At 48.5% G+C, this 16542-nt stretch overlaps 1 protein-coding gene across 4 annotated transcripts; it reads left to right on the top strand.

The window, feature by feature from the left end:
• Positions 1-2078: 2078 nt before the first annotated feature.
• NR2F2 (nuclear receptor subfamily 2 group F member 2) lies at positions 2079-15402 on the top strand. 4 transcript variants are annotated; one of them, XM_012438658.3, is made up of 3 exons: positions 2079-2910; positions 10694-11221; positions 13937-15402. In XM_012438658.3, exons 1-3 carry the CDS (start codon positions 2868-2870, stop codon positions 14209-14211), a joined length of 846 nt encoding a protein of 281 aa, XP_012294081.1. In that variant the 5' UTR covers positions 2079-2867; the 3' UTR covers positions 14212-15402. The 4 variants fall into 4 exon arrangements, with proteins under 4 accessions (XP_012294081.1, XP_021530004.2, XP_012294082.1 ...); XM_021674329.2 differs by lacking the exon at positions 2079-2910 and adding an exon at positions 7238-9154; XM_012438659.3 differs by lacking the exon at positions 2079-2910 and adding an exon at positions 9138-9228.
• The last annotated feature ends 1140 nt before the right edge of the window (positions 15403-16542 follow it).

The following is a 16542-nucleotide window of genomic DNA, read 5'->3' as shown; positions in this document are numbered from 1 at the left end:
ACCACCTCGGTCTGCTACGTTCCCAGAGTAAGATGTGAGGAATCCCGACCCCTCGGACTCCACCACTCTTGGGCCAGGGCTTCCGGCCCGAAAGTCTCTGACAATCTCGCCCACCTGTTAGCCAGCTGGTTCCCCTCTCACCTGGGGCCTGGGCCTTTGCAATTCCCCTGGGGCCCAAGGAGGACGGTGCATGACCTTGCTGGGTCTAGGCACCTCTCCAAAATGCTAGCGCCCTCTCCTTTGTCCTACACATGATTTTCTAAACAACCTTATCTGCAGACTATATCTTTATACTAATGCATACTTAATTGGTCCGTCTTGACTGTCCATATAAAACAATTTAATTAGGGTGCTTTCTTGCTTTGGAGAGCAAAGAAAAAAAAAAACCTGCCCAGTGCTTATTGTATTTAGCACCAATACAGGCAGAAAATGTAGCACAAGTTTTTGGTTGAAAGAGCACCTCTGTGCCCATTGAAGGGCGTTGATCCGAAAAGACAGAAAGGACAAGTAAAATCGATTTGAAGCGACCCTCTCTGTCCCTTTCACACCATTCAGAAACTCCATTCCTTCTAAGACAAAGACCAGCGCCTTGGGAATTCTCAGGGAAAAAGAGGACTCTAGTCCCACAAGCCTAGGGCACTTTTTAAAAATCCTCAATATTTCACTTAAAACTTACACTTGACGCTGTGCCCCCCAAGTATGGGTTTCATAGGTGCCCCTTCCAAAGTGCCAAGCTGTAAGGCTGACAAAACCCCACTCCCCTGCCCCATCGGCCTTGTGGCCAGGCCAGGCCAGCCTTTTAGGGTCAGTGCAGCCTTCACCTTTGACCTCTGAGATCGGAGTGGCTGCCAGCACTACAACTCTGGTGAAAGTTAAAAGAAAGCCACAACGAAAAATGTTCTCTGCTCCTACCCAGGGAAACCAGTTCTGGTTCAGCCGCCTGAGCCACCTTACCCAATAGCAACCTCCATCCCTAACATTTTTTCCCCCTTCTTTTGCAATGAACTGCCTGAGCCATCTCTGAAGAAGGGAATTTAAGTTGTCAGGGCATGGTTGGGTTGTGGGTGGGGTGAGTTTCCTGGTCTAAATAGTCTTCCATTAGGAAACCCCCACCCCACACCGGATGCCAGGTTATCCCACTGGTGCCCAAGATGGGGAAGACGGTCATCGATCAGAATGGCAGGAAAGGGAGGAGGGAGAGAAGTGAGGTGGACAGGGAGGGGAGGGAAAGGCCAGGCTGTGATCACCTTCACCTGCCCTGAGCCCGGCCTTCCTGTTCAACTCTTCTTCGACCTTCTGCTGGGGATGAAGGGGGCGGGGGCGAAAGGGAGGGGGCACCCCCGAGTTACACAAGTGGCCTCCTTCTACTAAGAGAATGAGTTCACCACCTCCCCAGAGGAGCCTCACCATCCATCCAGTCAGTGTAACTGATGAGACAAACCGCAAGGAAAAACTTCTCTAGCCCATATTTATGGTATTAATGAATAGTTAAAAAAGATTTACACTTCTTATGATCAATATTCTGAGTTATTTTGCTCAAAGTATATAATTACAGTGTCTTCAGAGTTTTTATCATTGTTTGAGGTGGCAAAACCATTTGTAATTTTCATTAGCCAGTAAACATGTAATTAACATTCAGCACTGTGTTTAACTTAATTCCTGTTTAAGACAAGGACAAGAAGCAGCCGAAGAGCGTTAGTTCCATTTGTCAAGTCTGACACACATCTTACCATAACAGTTTCCTAAAATAAAAGATCCGTGTTTCCCCATTATTCTTCTCTTAAAACAAAACAAAACAAAAATCCATTAGTTAAAATTGTATTAAACTGTGAGAGCCAGCATAGTTTATTCTCAATTTTCACTAGTTACCGTATTCCTGCTTCCTGTATTCATTTTGGGGAGTAGAGAAAGGGAGGGGGGTGAATTAAGCATTCATTATCTGAAGGCATGAAATGGGGAACCCCTCCCCCAAAAGAAATAGATTTCCTCTTCAGGAAAGTTCTAGAATGAGGACCGGAAAGGGGGGAGGCAGAAATCCACAGGGGAGAGGGGGAAAAAATCACTTGGGGAGACTGGAGTTAAAAGTAGAAAATGAGGATTCCAACGGATTCCTAGGAAAAATGTTGCCCTCCTGTTTCAAGTTCTATCTTTGATCCAGGGCGAGGGGAGCCTGTCTGCCAGTCTGCGAGGCTGATGCATTTTCCCCCTCCTCTTCCACCTCTGTTTTTTCCCAACTTGCTTTAGGATTAGCCTGCATCCCTCTCGACCCCAAACAGTGGAATTTGGCTGTGCCTTGGGTCGTCTTGCTTTGCAATATCGCCTATAGTGTTGGCGGTTTTCTGCTGAGGCTGAGCCGTTTGCTCCAGCCTCCGACTAAACTCATTAAGTTGGGGAGATTTTTTTCAATTGGACGGGTGTTTTTAAAGTCTCGTCTTTCCAGCCCCAAACAAGGTGTAACAACGCACTCTTCCTTCTAAGGAATGAGATGAGAGACAAGGATCACTCCAGACATCTCCTACCTACGGTTTGGGGTTTTTTTTCTTAAAGGCGAGGCTTGCATTCCTCAGCAGCTATGTACAAAGCTCCCTGAAACCTTGTCTCTCTAAAGTTAGTGTGCAGGGTTTTCCAAGGCTGAGAGAGCCTAATACATGGGGAAGCACTTCCTTGAGGTGGAAGATCTCTCCCTTCACCTTTCCTCTTTTTCCCTGCAGGCTAGTGCCTACTTTTTATCAGTTTGCACAATCGCTTAGATAAACACCGAGGAGGAGATTCTCTTTAATTATCAAAGACACATCTTTTCAGGGGGCCAACAAAGCATTTATTTCACCCGCCAAACTAAAGGAGAGTTATTCCAGTTTAGAAGGAAGATGCAAGCTGTTTGGGACCTTGAACAAGGCAAATATGGTTTTGGTATGTTTACTTACAGTATTTTTTCTCTCTCTTTCCTTTCTTACTTTTCTCCTTATGCTGTGTGGGGTTGGGGATGACTTGGGGCTTTTCAAAAAATCTGTTTGCTAGCGTGTATGAAATGCCGAGGACTGTGGTTTAAGGGGTTCGGGGAAGGGGGGAACAGAGTCAATTCAATGCATTGCCATATTTTATTACATGTGTGTGGTAGGGGAGATAGTGAAGGGGGCGAGGGGGGAAAAACAATTGCAAAGCTGCCAAAATATGATTAAACCGAAGCGTTAAGTCTGCGGAGCCTCCTATCTCCTCGTCCTGTCTCCTCAAACTCATTTCCTTCCATAGAACAAACTAAAAACCAGTCCTATAAGCGCGGTTTTCCAAGCAGCAGATGACTCGGTTTTCTAGCAAAGGAGCTGCTAGGCTCGCACTAAGTATCAGAATTTACTGTTTGCTTTGCCTCTGCGCTTCGTTTTGCAACCTTGTGCAACTGACAGCCAGGCAGGCAGGGAGAGAGAAAAGCCTCGCCCGGCGCCCTCGGCCACGGTTCGGGTAGGCGAGCGCTCGGTTAAGCTAGGAGGAGAATCGCGACGAGAAGGGTACTCACCATCGGGCGGGGTGGTGGAGCTGGCGTGCGGATTTCAGGCAAACGTTTACCTTTTTGCTGTCTATTGCAACCGCGCCGGGCTGACTTAAGAAGCAATTCTGTGCTCTGTCCAGAACGTTCGAGGAACGGTTCCTCATTTTAAAAAAGCCAGCGAGAGAGACGACAGAGACAGAGAGAAAGAAAAAGAGAGGAGGGGGTGAGGGGGACGCACATAAACCTAGTTCAAAAAAAAAAAAAAAAAAAAATCAGCTCTTCGCCAGTGACTCGGGAAACGCAGAGGTGGCGAGATCCGAGTACCGTCCAACCAAGCCAGAGCCAATTAATTTTAAATCCTGAAGAATTATTCAGATTAAAATGTACAGAACTTTCATTCTCCTATGCCTACGTGAGCCCAAAGTCGTTTCCCTTTAAGAGCTCCTTTTCTTTTAAAGTTGAATTTTAGGCAGCGAGGACTCTTACACTAGGGGGCAGACAGATACTGTACTTGCTCCAATCTTAAGCAATTTTTTCCCTCCCAGCATATGCTCTGATTTAGCACTGTAAATTTTTCAGAGGACCCAACTCTGACAGCCCCTGGTGATTTTCAAAGTACCACAAGCCAGTGGTTAAAAATTGCATTGACTTGGAAGTTCAGAGGGACACAATGGAAGCCCCTTTCCCTATTCATGGAGCTCCAGTGTGGTGGAAGAGAAAAACACACACGGACTAGATTGAGGGAAAGGAGGAATTCAATGAATCCTGGAGGACGGAACTGGTTTCTACTGAGTTCAGAGTTAAACTCGGCATTTGCTGGGGTCTGTATTCATATTGTGATTTAATCTGTAAAGAAATACAGCCCATCAGGCCGCTTTCTGCCAGAAAATTATATTCCTGGGTGTTGAGTTTCTTTCTTTTCTATTTTAGATTAGGGCAAATGTTTTCGCAACTTTCTCTAGGCAAATTAAAGCTTGCCATTCCTCTCATTAAAATAAATTTACATTTCCAAAAAAAGACTGAGTCCGATTTTTATGAAACAATAATAATATATTGATTTTATCTTAGAGCTTTTTAACCTTAGCGCCACAGCAAGTGAGCGTCTCTGGAGAAGACATTGTACAATATTTTTGCCTCGTTCTTCTTTTCAGTCTGTAGTCTTGTCTCTTCTTCTATGCATTAAAATTAAGTATAATTTATACTGTGATTTTTTTCCCCCTTGTAACTTGCATTTTCATAACTGAATGAGTCCAAATATACAGAGCAAAACACGCCTGACTTCATGGCAGCCCTGTGATCATTTGCCTAACAAGCTCCAATTTTTTAAGATATGGTTGGGAAATACTTCTTTTTCAATCTAAGGCCATCAGAACATACTTCCAATTCCAAAAATCTCTAAGTGAACTGGGGAAGCTCTTCCTCCTCGATATTGTCCCTTCCCATGTTGATAAAAGGTAATCTGCTATGGAAGTCTCCCCATTCAGGAGGCGAGATTAAGATTTCCCTATAATCAATTATTTTCATCCTCTATTAAATTGAGATGGGAATGCCCATTAGATTTCCTATCTCAACCCCAGCCTCATCACATCTCAGCTGAGCGTGTCCCTAATCTACTGACATTTGTAACATTAGCAATTCCTAAATCATAGAGGTTGAAAGGAAAAACAACAACAACAACCAAAACCCTTCTCCTCTGTAATGATTTCTTTTCCATTCTTCTTATCCTCTTTAGGAGAAAGTTATATTGTATCTCTAATCAACCTGAAATTCTCAGCTTGGCTTCACTCTGTGGCAATCTTATTACGCACCAAGTTTATGATAGTTCAGTGTCCACTATAGGTTTGTTGGACTTTAAAAAAAAAAAAAAAAAAACTTTCAAATAAACCGAGAACCTGCAGCTTTAGTGAAAGACGTGATTTCATCAGAGAAAGAGTGAGGGCTGACGAGGTTTCAGGAATGAAGCTTAAAGAAGATTTTTCTTTCCTAAAAACCAGCCCCCAGCTGCCCAGATCTGTAGTCCCTACCTTATATTCTGCCTATGTGTGTAAAGAGAATTGAATGCAAAATGTAATCTATACATGTCAATTATATGTATGGTTTGTTTTAAAAATATCTTTAGCCTGTCAGTTTTTTTCAGCTACCAAGGATGCTTTTCTGCAGTCGTCAATTTACTCTTCATATGTGTTCATTTTTTTTTTTTTCCTGGAGCTCAGCGTCTTTTGTGTAAAATACTTTAATTGTTCAAAAACCTGGTTGGCTTATCGGCATAAGGTTTTTCTCTTGGTGCAAAGTGTGTACAAAGGAGACACAATTTTCTTAGATAAATGTGGAATAATGATAATTCACTAACTGGTCACAATCAAACAACAAGGTTACTGCATTGGAATATAGTGTGTTCTGAGAGCAATTCTACATGTTTGATGTTTAAAACCAGACACCCTGGAATTCAAAGACACAACTGTCTCAATTATTTTAGCACATGGAGCAGAATGGCAATCGTCTATGAAGTTGTTCTTTTTGCAGTGACTTCTGGAGGTAGTACATGGCTTGTGTGTGGTTCTTGTGACCTGTACTGGTATTATTTCCCATTTAGGGCAGAATCTCTGGGTGCCTTTTAATGACTATATGAATGCTTAAAAGGAACTTGAGGAACAATGAAGTCCGTACTTAACTGTTCTATGACCTAGAAGCATAGTCGGTGAAGTCTTTGTCTGTGTACATTGACAAATGTGTATCTAATACATGTGCGTTTACATGTGTGTACAGAGGGTGTGCACAGGGGAGGCTGGGCAGCTGCCTCCTCCTGCCCATCAGCGGGCAGAAGTCTTTCCCCTCTCACCATGACTGGGTATGTAGCAGGATGTTGGCTGGAGAGTTAGCTAACACCAACGAGAGAGGGTAAAATTGAGAAAAATTGATTTTAATTGCGTCATGACAATGAGGTGAAGTCTACTTCTGCTTCTCAGCATCCGAGATGCTTTATTTGGGCAATTAAAATGTCAGGCCACATACCTGTGAAATGTTAACCCTACACGGAAAATACAGAAACAGAAAGGCCTTTATCCTCTGAAAAGAATATATATATATATATATATATATATATATATATATATATATATGCCACCAAACCGAACAAGTGATCAGAGTTGATTAAGAGAAGGGTTTGCTATCACCTGGATTTGGCCAAATCTTTCGTTTGAGAAATGCCTGCAAGCTCAGTTCGTGGCACCTACCCCTCCTCACTCCCTACCCCTCTGCAAAGAAACCAGGGAACTTTTCTTTGGCATTGCGGGCACTGAGATGCGCCAGGAGTCCCGGGTGGTGCGCGAGCGGCGGATTTAGTGACATCGCCAAGTTGCGAGAGGCGAAGTCCCGGATTCCATCCAAAGCCTCTCGCGGAGCCTTTAAGAGACGTTGTGTGTGCGCGCGGCGCTAGACTCCCCGCCGGGGCGGAAACCTCGGGTGCGGACTGTGGGGACCGCGGTGGCAGCGCTCGCGGGGCCAGCCCGGGCCCATCCCCCATTCGGCGGCGGCGCGGCCACCCCGTCCCTGCCCCCCTCCCTTTGCAACCCCCGTCCCCCGCGCGCCCCGCGCCGCGCCTGAGACGCCGCTCGCGCTAGGACCGGGCTGCTCCTGCAGCCGCCATGGCGGGGCCGCGGCGGTCCGGCCAATGACGGCGAGGGGGCGGCGCGCGCGCGCCTGGCCAGGCCAACCCCGGCTGCTGCCTTATAAGGCGCGCCGTCGCCATGGCAACGTGCGCTAAGTTGCAGCAGTCGTGTCAAAGTTCACTATATAGAGAGCTCAGTGAGCTGATCGCGGAGAAGCCACTTCTGCCAGCCCCGGCGCCTATAAATCGCATTCCCTCCCGCGCCCCCCTTTTTAGCATATTTGATCACTTTGATTCTCTGTTCTTTTCTCTCCGCGGTGTGTGTGCGTGCGCGCGTGTGTGTTTTCTCCTCCTCCTCCTCCTCTCCCCGAGTTGCCTCCTTTCTCCGGGTGCCGAGCTGCCTTTTTCCCGTCTTTCATTCTTTCTCTCCGTCTTTCTCTCCCCCCTCCGCGCACGAAGGATGTGCTTCTAGGTGGTGATCTGCCCTCCTCTCTCTCTTTTATCATTTCTCCCCCGCCGCCGGCGAGTTGACTCTTTCCCTATGTGTGTGAGGCGGCGGCGGCGGCAGCAGCAGCAGCGGCTCCGGCGGCGGCAGCAGCGGCAGCAGCGACTTCAGCGGCGGCGGCGGCTCTAGACGCGGCGGCTCCGGGCCCGACCCGGCGGCTTCGGCGGCGGCTCCGGCGGCAGCGGCGGCCCGGGCGGCCCTCAGGGAACGGCGAGCGGCCTCCACCCGGCGACTGCGGGCTGCGGCGGCCGGAGAGAGCGAGGCGCGCGCCGGACGCCCGGGGCAGGCGGCGGCGGCGGCGGCCCAGCGCCAGGACGACGCCGCGCAGCGCCCGACGCGTACCACTTTCATGCTGATTCCCCCGGACCCGGGCAGCGCTCCGGCCACTCCGCGGGCCGCCGGCCTCCGCCCCGGCCTGCCTGGCTCCCTGGGCGCGCCCGCACCCGGCGCCTCCGATCTCCTAGTCCTCCTGATTTCGATGGCTTTCCTGAATGGCTGACTGTGGGCTGCCCTGGACTTGGCCCCCGGACAGTCGCCTCTCCTCCTCCTCCTCCTCCACCACCTCCTCCTCCTCTTCCTCCTCCTCCTCCTCTTCCTCCTCCTCCTCCGCCAACTCCTCGGCTGCACACCAGCTCTAAGAGCGAGAGAGTGAACGAGAGAGGGAGGGAGAGAGTGAGGGCAAGCGAGATCTTTGGAGAGATTTTTTTTTTTTTGCCTCCTACTTCTGTCTTGAAGCCAGACAATCGACTTCAGCTCTCCCTCCCCTCCCTCTCTCTCCACGTTCTGCTCCCACTCGCTCTCCTGTCCCCTTCCCCTCCCCTCCCGGCGGAAAGACCCCCGAAACCAACAAAGCTGAGCCGAGGGGAACAAACAAAACAAACACACCGGGCCAGACAAGCAATCGACAAAACTTTGCAAAAGCAAAAACAAAAAAGGAAAAACTAACCAACCTCAACCAACCAGCCCCCGAGCCACCCGGGGCGCCCTCCCGCGCCCTCTCGCACCCTCGCACACACAAAAGGCGGCGCGCCGGAGCCCGAGACCCGGGGAGCCGCCGCCGCCCCGCCGCCGCCCGCAGCCAGGGGAGCAGGAAGTCCGGACGCGGCCCCCATAGATATGGCAATGGTAGTCAGCACGTGGCGCGACCCCCAGGACGAGGTGCCCGGCTCACAGGGCAGCCAGGCCTCGCAGGCGCCGCCCGTGCCCGGCCCGCCGCCCGGCGCCCCGCACACGCCACAGACGCCCGGCCAAGGGGGCCCAGCCAGCACGCCGGCCCAGACAGCGGCCGGTGGCCAGGGCGGCCCCGGCGGCCCGGGCAGCGACAAGCAGCAGCAGCAGCAGCACATCGAGTGCGTGGTGTGCGGGGACAAGTCGAGCGGCAAGCACTACGGCCAGTTCACGTGCGAGGGCTGCAAGAGCTTCTTCAAGCGCAGCGTGCGGAGGAACCTGAGCTACACGTGCCGCGCCAACCGGAACTGTCCCATCGACCAGCACCACCGCAACCAGTGCCAGTACTGCCGCCTCAAAAAGTGCCTCAAAGTGGGCATGAGACGGGAAGGTATCGGCCTCTCATTTCTCCTTCCCTCGCCCTGGGTCCCTGGGTCCTGGGTACGTGTGGCTAGCCTGCTCTGGGTAAGGACAAGAAGCCCCGAGCTCTTCTCTTCGTATTGCAGCGGAAAGGGGTTTTATACTAGAAGCGAGTTCTGCATTGGAACCCAGACCCCCAAATCCGCATGCTTTGGCCGACTGATTTCCTTCTCTACTCTCTCTTTGGGCTGTTTTCATTTCCTTTGCATTGATTGTGAGTTCGCTGGAGTCTGCCTTTCTGCAAGGGATGGGGTGTTTGTTGTTGTTGTTGTTTTAAAGCCTGGTATACTTCTCTCTCTCTCCTCTTGTTTGTCCTGCATGTTCAACATGTCCCTCCTCCTCACCCCTTTCTCCAGCCCCCACCCTCTCAAAAAAAAAAATCCCCAACCTGAGATTGTACTTTTGTACAGGAGGTTCAAATTACAAATGGCAATTTTATGCACTTCGCCGTATTAACGCTGCCGCCCGGGCAGCGCTCATGTGACCCTCCGTGGATTAACATTCTGCTAAGAAAAAAAAAAAAAAAAAAAAACCTCTGCTTTCCTTTTTCCTTTCACTTTTGAAACGAAGAGAGCGCGATAGGAAGTAGGAAAGGGTGGGCGAGGGGCCCTGGGCGGCTGCTTTCGCTCTGTGCGAGTTGGGTCTTTGTGATATAAAATTCGCCGAGCGCCGCGAGCCGTGCTCTGCCAATGGCGCGCTCGGCGCGGGGCGCGGGCTCCGGGTTGGGGCGAGCCGACGCCGGGGTTTCTTTGTGCTTCTGCGAGAGCTACTCTCCCGGTTCGGAGTCAGATAACAGCCTGAGCCCGAGCCTCGCCGGCTTGCCCCGGTCCTTACAGGCCCTGCCCAGGCTCCGCTAGTGCCGGCCGCCTGCTCCCTGCCTCTCCCGACTTCCTCTCTCCTTAGCCGGCCTCTCTCTCTCCGCCCTCTCCCTCCGTCTCCTTCTCCGAGCACACTGATTAGACAGACGCCAGACCTCCACTCTCTGCTTGTCTCTCACTGGGGGTTCCCCGCCGGGCCAGGGCTGAGGCTTCGGGGTTTGGGGGAGAGTCATTCCGGAGTGGTCACAGGCCGTCTGGGGTGAACCCCTGTGCCTTTTGCAAAAGCGTCTCACCCTCCCCCCAGACTCGCCCCTCCCGTTCCCTCTCCTCCAATCAATAAGAAATATCAGCTGTTTAGCAGTAAAGAAGAAAGATGCCCTCAGAATGCTACATCCCGCCCACAGCGCCAGGGACCCCGAGGCAAAGTGGCCAATTCTGGGTCCTCGGCAGACGAGCCCCGAGCGGGCCTTGGAGGCAAGTGTGCTCCTCTGGCCCTCAGAGCTCGCCTGGGTGGTGGTGTGAAAGGCGTAGTGCCGGGAGCCTGGTGACTCCAGGTCTGTGGCAGGCCTGCCTGGTTCTTGAGCTGCTCAGGGCCTGGGTCAGGTGGGGGTCGGGCTGGGGCAGACCCCGCCGGGGAGCCTGGGATCCGAGGCTGGTCATTAACTGTGAAGTGTCTCCTTTCCTCCCCGCAGCGGTGCAGAGGGGCAGGATGCCGCCCACCCAGCCAACCCACGGGCAGTTCGCGCTGACCAACGGGGACCCCCTCAACTGCCACTCGTACCTGTCCGGATATATTTCCCTGCTGCTGCGCGCTGAGCCCTATCCCACGTCGCGCTTCGGCAGCCAATGCATGCAGCCCAACAACATCATGGGTATCGAGAACATTTGCGAACTGGCCGCAAGGATGCTCTTCAGCGCCGTCGAGTGGGCCCGGAACATCCCCTTCTTCCCCGACCTGCAGATCACGGACCAGGTGGCCCTGCTTCGCCTCACCTGGAGCGAGCTGTTTGTGTTGAATGCGGCGCAGTGCTCCATGCCCCTCCACGTCGCCCCGCTCCTGGCCGCCGCCGGCCTGCATGCCTCACCCATGTCCGCCGACCGGGTGGTCGCCTTTATGGACCACATACGGATCTTCCAAGAGCAAGTGGAGAAGCTCAAGGCGCTGCACGTTGACTCAGCCGAGTACAGCTGCCTCAAGGCCATAGTCCTGTTCACCTCAGGTAGGAAGGAGCCCTGTCCTCTTGTGCCCACGGGCTCCTAGCCCAGAGTTGGGGCTCAGAGAACTTGGGAGTCCCCAGGGGAAGCCCAAACTCCTCCTTGAAAGGCCAAACTGTTGAGTGCAACTTGAAATGGGAACTTTGTATAGCTGCTGGGCACCACCAGGCTGTCCTGGGGAGAGGGGAGGAAGGCTGGGCAGCAGGAAGGATGCTTCAGATAGATTCCCCTATATGGGCCATAGGGCAGCCTCCGCTGCCTATTTCCCCCACCTGCAGAATCCAGATTGGGATGCACTCTCTTGCTCCCTTTCCTGAACTCAGGCCCTCTGAGCCTGCTGGGCCTCTGGGAATCTCCTCAAGTCCTCCGTTTTCTCTAGCACCCTGGCTGGGCCTTCAGGAAATGCCCCTGGGCACTGCAGCAGCTCTGACATGGTCTCTGCAGGGGAAAGTTTGCCTGCTAACTCAGTAGGAGCTGGAGCTCCAGGCAAATCCAACCTGAGGGCAGCAATTTTCAAAATCATATTCTTATTGAAATAATGCCGACTGCCAGGAGAGGGGAAAAGAGCTGTCAGGAAGGGGCAAGAGGAGGAAAGGGACCATCATAACTCTTCAGAATGTCTGCGGGAGGTTGAAGACTCTGGCCTCTTGCTTCACCTGCCCAAGCAAACACTTAAGGCAATTTTCAAACAACCCAAAGTATATGCCAACTTGGGCTGGATATGGATGTTGCTAGAGATATAAAACCATCATTGACTGCATTATGCAACCTAATTAGTTTGCGTGTAGTTTAACCTGTGTGAGTAATAGATCTGATATTAATTAACTCTTGAGGCCAAATGATTTTTGAAAGTATCTGGCTTTCCATTTGGGGCCACACCTGAGCCTTTTGGCTGCCTCCAGGCTGAGTACAGCATAGCCTAGGTGGATGGAAGTCACCACCCCCCTTTCACATTCTTGAACTAAGTTGTCAGCTGATCCCTTTGTCATGGCTGAGAGGGGAAAGGGGTTCCCGATTAAGTATAACAAACATTTGGACATTAGCAAGGCTTGGAACCTAGTCACCCACTACAATTTTTTCAGCTTGTAACAGGAAACGAGGAGAGATGTGTAGTTTATGTGGCAAACATAAAGGAGGTCCACAATCTCTTCCTTATTGTTTGAAAGAAGTCTGGGGAACCACGTCATTAGCTGAATGGCTTGCAGGTTCTGAGTTCTCAAACTGCTGTCTTGTATATTGCTGCTTGCCACATAAAATCTCCCGCACAGCCACCCCGAATTCTGCCTTTGGAAGTCCTTAGGTAATCAATGAAAGGTCAGTGTCTGGACAGGGAAGCTGTTTGCAGAGGTTTGGATTGGGATTATTTTTCTCGAGAGCCCCTCATCTCTAGGACATTTGCCTGCTGCAAATATACAGGCAGGATATTTCCCTACCTCATAGCCACCTTCACCCCATCCCACAACACAAGTATTCTGCCCACCTTCTTGGACGATGGAGGTGATTGTTAATTTCTTGGTATCATTGTTAGCTCTTAGCCTTACTCTGGGTCTTTCAAGGAAAAAAGTGCCTGATACTGTCGTTAACAGTTTAATTTATGACTATTTGCAAAATGTGAAGGCCTGTGTGGAGAACGCAAACCGCCTCACAAAGAGATAAAGGTTCCTGTTATCTGATTCAGAGGGAGACACACAGTTCCGATGATGCCGCCGAGGGAAGGAGTCCTATGCAAACAGATCTTTTAGTTCCTGACCACAGACACCTCTACATTCTGTAGACTTGCAGAGTCCTAGATATACATAATGAGGAGGTTGTCTATGTGTTCTGGTTCTTGGGGTGGAGGTGGTGGTGGCTCTTTTCGAATATCTGTTTTAATGATTCACAATATGCATGTGTTAACCCCAGTCTTGTCTGGGGAGCCCTGAAAGGTCAGGTCACAACCTGAACCGCCTTTACCAAAAAGCCTCTCATTTCAAAGGCACTTATTGTGTTTTCACGTATCAGAAAAAGAAAAGTGTTTTCCTGAAGATAACAGGGAGGGGGGATGCTTCTTGGAGGGACCTGGGTTTTAAAAAATAAAGGGGGGGGGGTTGGGAGAAAAAGGGAGAGAGAATAAAAGGGGGGAAAAGAAACAGCTCAAATGAACAGAGAGATCACAGTTTGCATGGCTGCCCTTCAATAGGCTAAACTGACAAGATCAGTTTTAAAGGGCCACTTAAATCAGTTTCAAAGACTGGAGAAAAATGAGTCGCCCTCTTTGGGGAGAATCTGAGGCTGGGTCGTGGACGCCTTTACTCAGGACTGGGCCAGGTTGTCCACCCCCAACCCCTACCAACCCCTATATAATTATAAGCCAAACTATTATTTACAGAGGAGGAGGGGAAAGAGTGCTGGCAGTTTGGGTTTCTTCTGTTTACCGACTTGGGCCAGATAGACCCAATGCACTTTTGCTTGGGTCTCTCAATGACCCAGGCTAAGCACTTGGGCAGTGAAAGCCTGTAGCACACTGAGCATGTTTTATTTTAAAGCAAACACTTCAGGACCATCTCTTGCTCTTTATCCCTCCCCCCCATTAAGTTTTCAGTACATAGGCATTTGCTCCAACTCCGGTTGGGGCAGTTTGACAGAGCTCTGTGCACACACCTCATGTGACCCATTTCAAGCCTCTTAATCTGATGACTGAATTCTTCTTCTTCTTCTCCTTTTTTAAAACTTTCTTCCAGATGCCTGTGGTCTCTCTGATGTAGCCCATGTGGAAAGCTTGCAGGAAAAGTCTCAGTGTGCTTTGGAAGAATACGTTAGGAGCCAGTACCCCAACCAGCCGACGCGATTTGGAAAGCTTTTGCTTCGCCTCCCTTCCCTCCGCACCGTCTCCTCCTCAGTCATAGAGCAATTGTTTTTCGTCCGTTTGGTAGGTAAAACCCCCATCGAAACCCTCATCCGGGATATGTTACTGTCCGGCAGCAGTTTTAACTGGCCGTATATGGCAATTCAATAAATAAATAAAATAAGAAGGGGGAGTGAAACAGAGAAAGAAAAGGCAAAAGACTGGTTTGTTTGCTTAATTTCCTTCTGTTAAGAAAGGATATAAAAAGATGTTTCAAGTTTGCTAAAAGAAGAGAGGGGAAGAATTTAATGGACTGTGAATTTCAAAAAAAAAAAAGACTGTCAAATGAACTTTTACAGAATGCATTAAAAAAAAAAACTCCTGTGTCGGTCAGAACAACTTGCTACTTATCATTTTTGTATAAAAAAGGAAATTAGTCTTTTTCTTTTTTTGGTAAATTTTTGAAAAATATTGCTAAAAGTGCATTTAAGGAGATTGGGAGACAATTAGCAGAATGGAGAAAGTAAGTCTTTTTTTTTTTTCCAAATTATTAATTGTCCTGTGTCTATGTACTTCTAGCTGTTCTTTTTTGTACTTTTCTGGTTCCAAACCAGTTTATTCTGTGGTTCTATAATAAGTTTTGATATAATCTTGGCTTCTTAAAAACTGTGTATCATTAAAATATATGTTCTGCAAGAATTAAAACTGAGTCCATGAAAATATCATAGGAAGACATAAAACTTTAAAAGGCAACTCAAAGATGATGGAAACGCACTTACAAGTGGTGACCAAAAATTTTAGGTGAAGTTGAGCACTCTAATTAGAGAACTGGAGGAACCACATATATCACTTAACTTCCCCTACCCTGCCCCTCCCCAAAAGACACCATGACAAACCTAGCTTTTAAAAAATATTTTAAGAAAGAGAATGAACTGTGGAATTTATTGGCAGCCAAGGAATGTGTCCAAGACACATGCTGAGGTTTTGAATAAAAAGTGAACTTTTGTAATTTGAATTGGGTCCCGCTTAGTTCTTGAATTGTTATGAAAATCCTATATCTGTTTGTATATTTGCAAACCCTTTGTATTATAATTGTTGATATTTTCCCTTTTTAAAAAAATACCATTGAAATCAGCATGACAAAAATAACACTGTTGGCACTTATAGGTAACGTGATTGATTCAGTATCTTAGAGTTTACAGTTTGTGTTTTAAAAAAACTGAAGGTTTTTTTTTTTAAGTGCAACATTTCTGTATACTGTAAAAGTTATAATAACTGAACTGTTTGGTCGAGTCTTTGTGTGTTATATTCCAAGGAAAATTGAAAGTATTCAGAAATTAAAATATTATTTGATATCTGAAACCTGGCTGTCCCCACTCACTGTCTACATCCAGAAGAGCCCCTGTGAGCTCTCGCTTAGTCGGCTGGGGGGGGGAGGGCCCCATTTGTTTACTCCCCTTAGTCAGTTTGTTCAAAGGTGGACTAGTGTATTTGCCTGTTTAATTTGGGTGTGTGTGGGGGGAGCTGAAGTTAATGGTTTATCTATGGTTTAGGAAGTGCCATACTGATATAGTAAACCACCCCCATTCACCTAATCCTCCTTTTAATTAAAAATGGATTTTCCAGGAAAAAAAGGCCCTTATATTTGTCACACTTAAGTGCCTGCTTAGGGAAGGTATTGTGAAAAAGTATTAGAAATCTTGAGATCAGTATCTATTTTATGATCAGAAAAAAATACTCTTTTGTACATTTCTGACAGTTACTCAGAAGATCGTTCAAGCAAGCTAATCACAGCATTGTAACTAGAGGGCAGTTGTTTGCAATGAGTTTTTCCTTAAGTAGGTGAGATTTTAAAAAATATTCTGTGGTTCTGCTCCAGCGTGGTTGTTGAGAGGATTTCAAATTCAGTGATATAGGTTATAAGACTGAAGGGTCTATTTTTTATGTATATATGATAACTTCCAGTTGGGTTCCCTCTCCCCTCCCCCCCTTTACCTTCAGTCTGTGAGAGCCTGACCACAGGGTCAAGGGAATCTTTTCCATTGGAGTTATGTACATAAAAACACATCGACATTTTGACATTTCAGATTGTATAGCTACAATCTGTACTGCTCTTGGGATCCTTTGTCCTTAGAAGCCAAATTAAGAAAAAGAAGAGAAGGCAGGACAGAGAAAAAGAAAGAAGGAAGGAAGGAAACTTTACAGGGTGTGCTGATTTGGAAGTAGTAACTATTTCTTTTGGAGCCTTTTTTCATTTTTCCTCTTTCTCTTTTCCTGGTTTGGAGGACGCTCAGTGCTGGGAGCTTGCAATTTTGTTCTTATTCAAGGTTTCCAAACTCCCCCCGCGCACCCCCAGTACTTCATCATGTTTTGGTTTAATTTTAAGTGGGGGGACTAGTGAGGGAGGTGAAAGAAAAGGGATAATTTTGTAAAGTGTATTAAACTTTAATATTCAGTTCCAGTCAATACATGCAGACCAGTGAAATCTGATTTGTGCAGAGT

The sequence above is a fragment of the Aotus nancymaae genome, unplaced genomic scaffold (genome assembly GCF_030222135.1).
Source record: "Aotus nancymaae isolate 86718 unplaced genomic scaffold, 86718_ANA_hifiasm-v0.15.2.pri h1tg000014l, whole genome shotgun sequence".
Taxonomy (NCBI): Eukaryota; Metazoa; Chordata; class Mammalia; order Primates; family Aotidae; genus Aotus; species Aotus nancymaae.
This window is presented reverse-complemented; position numbering and strand designations above follow the sequence as displayed.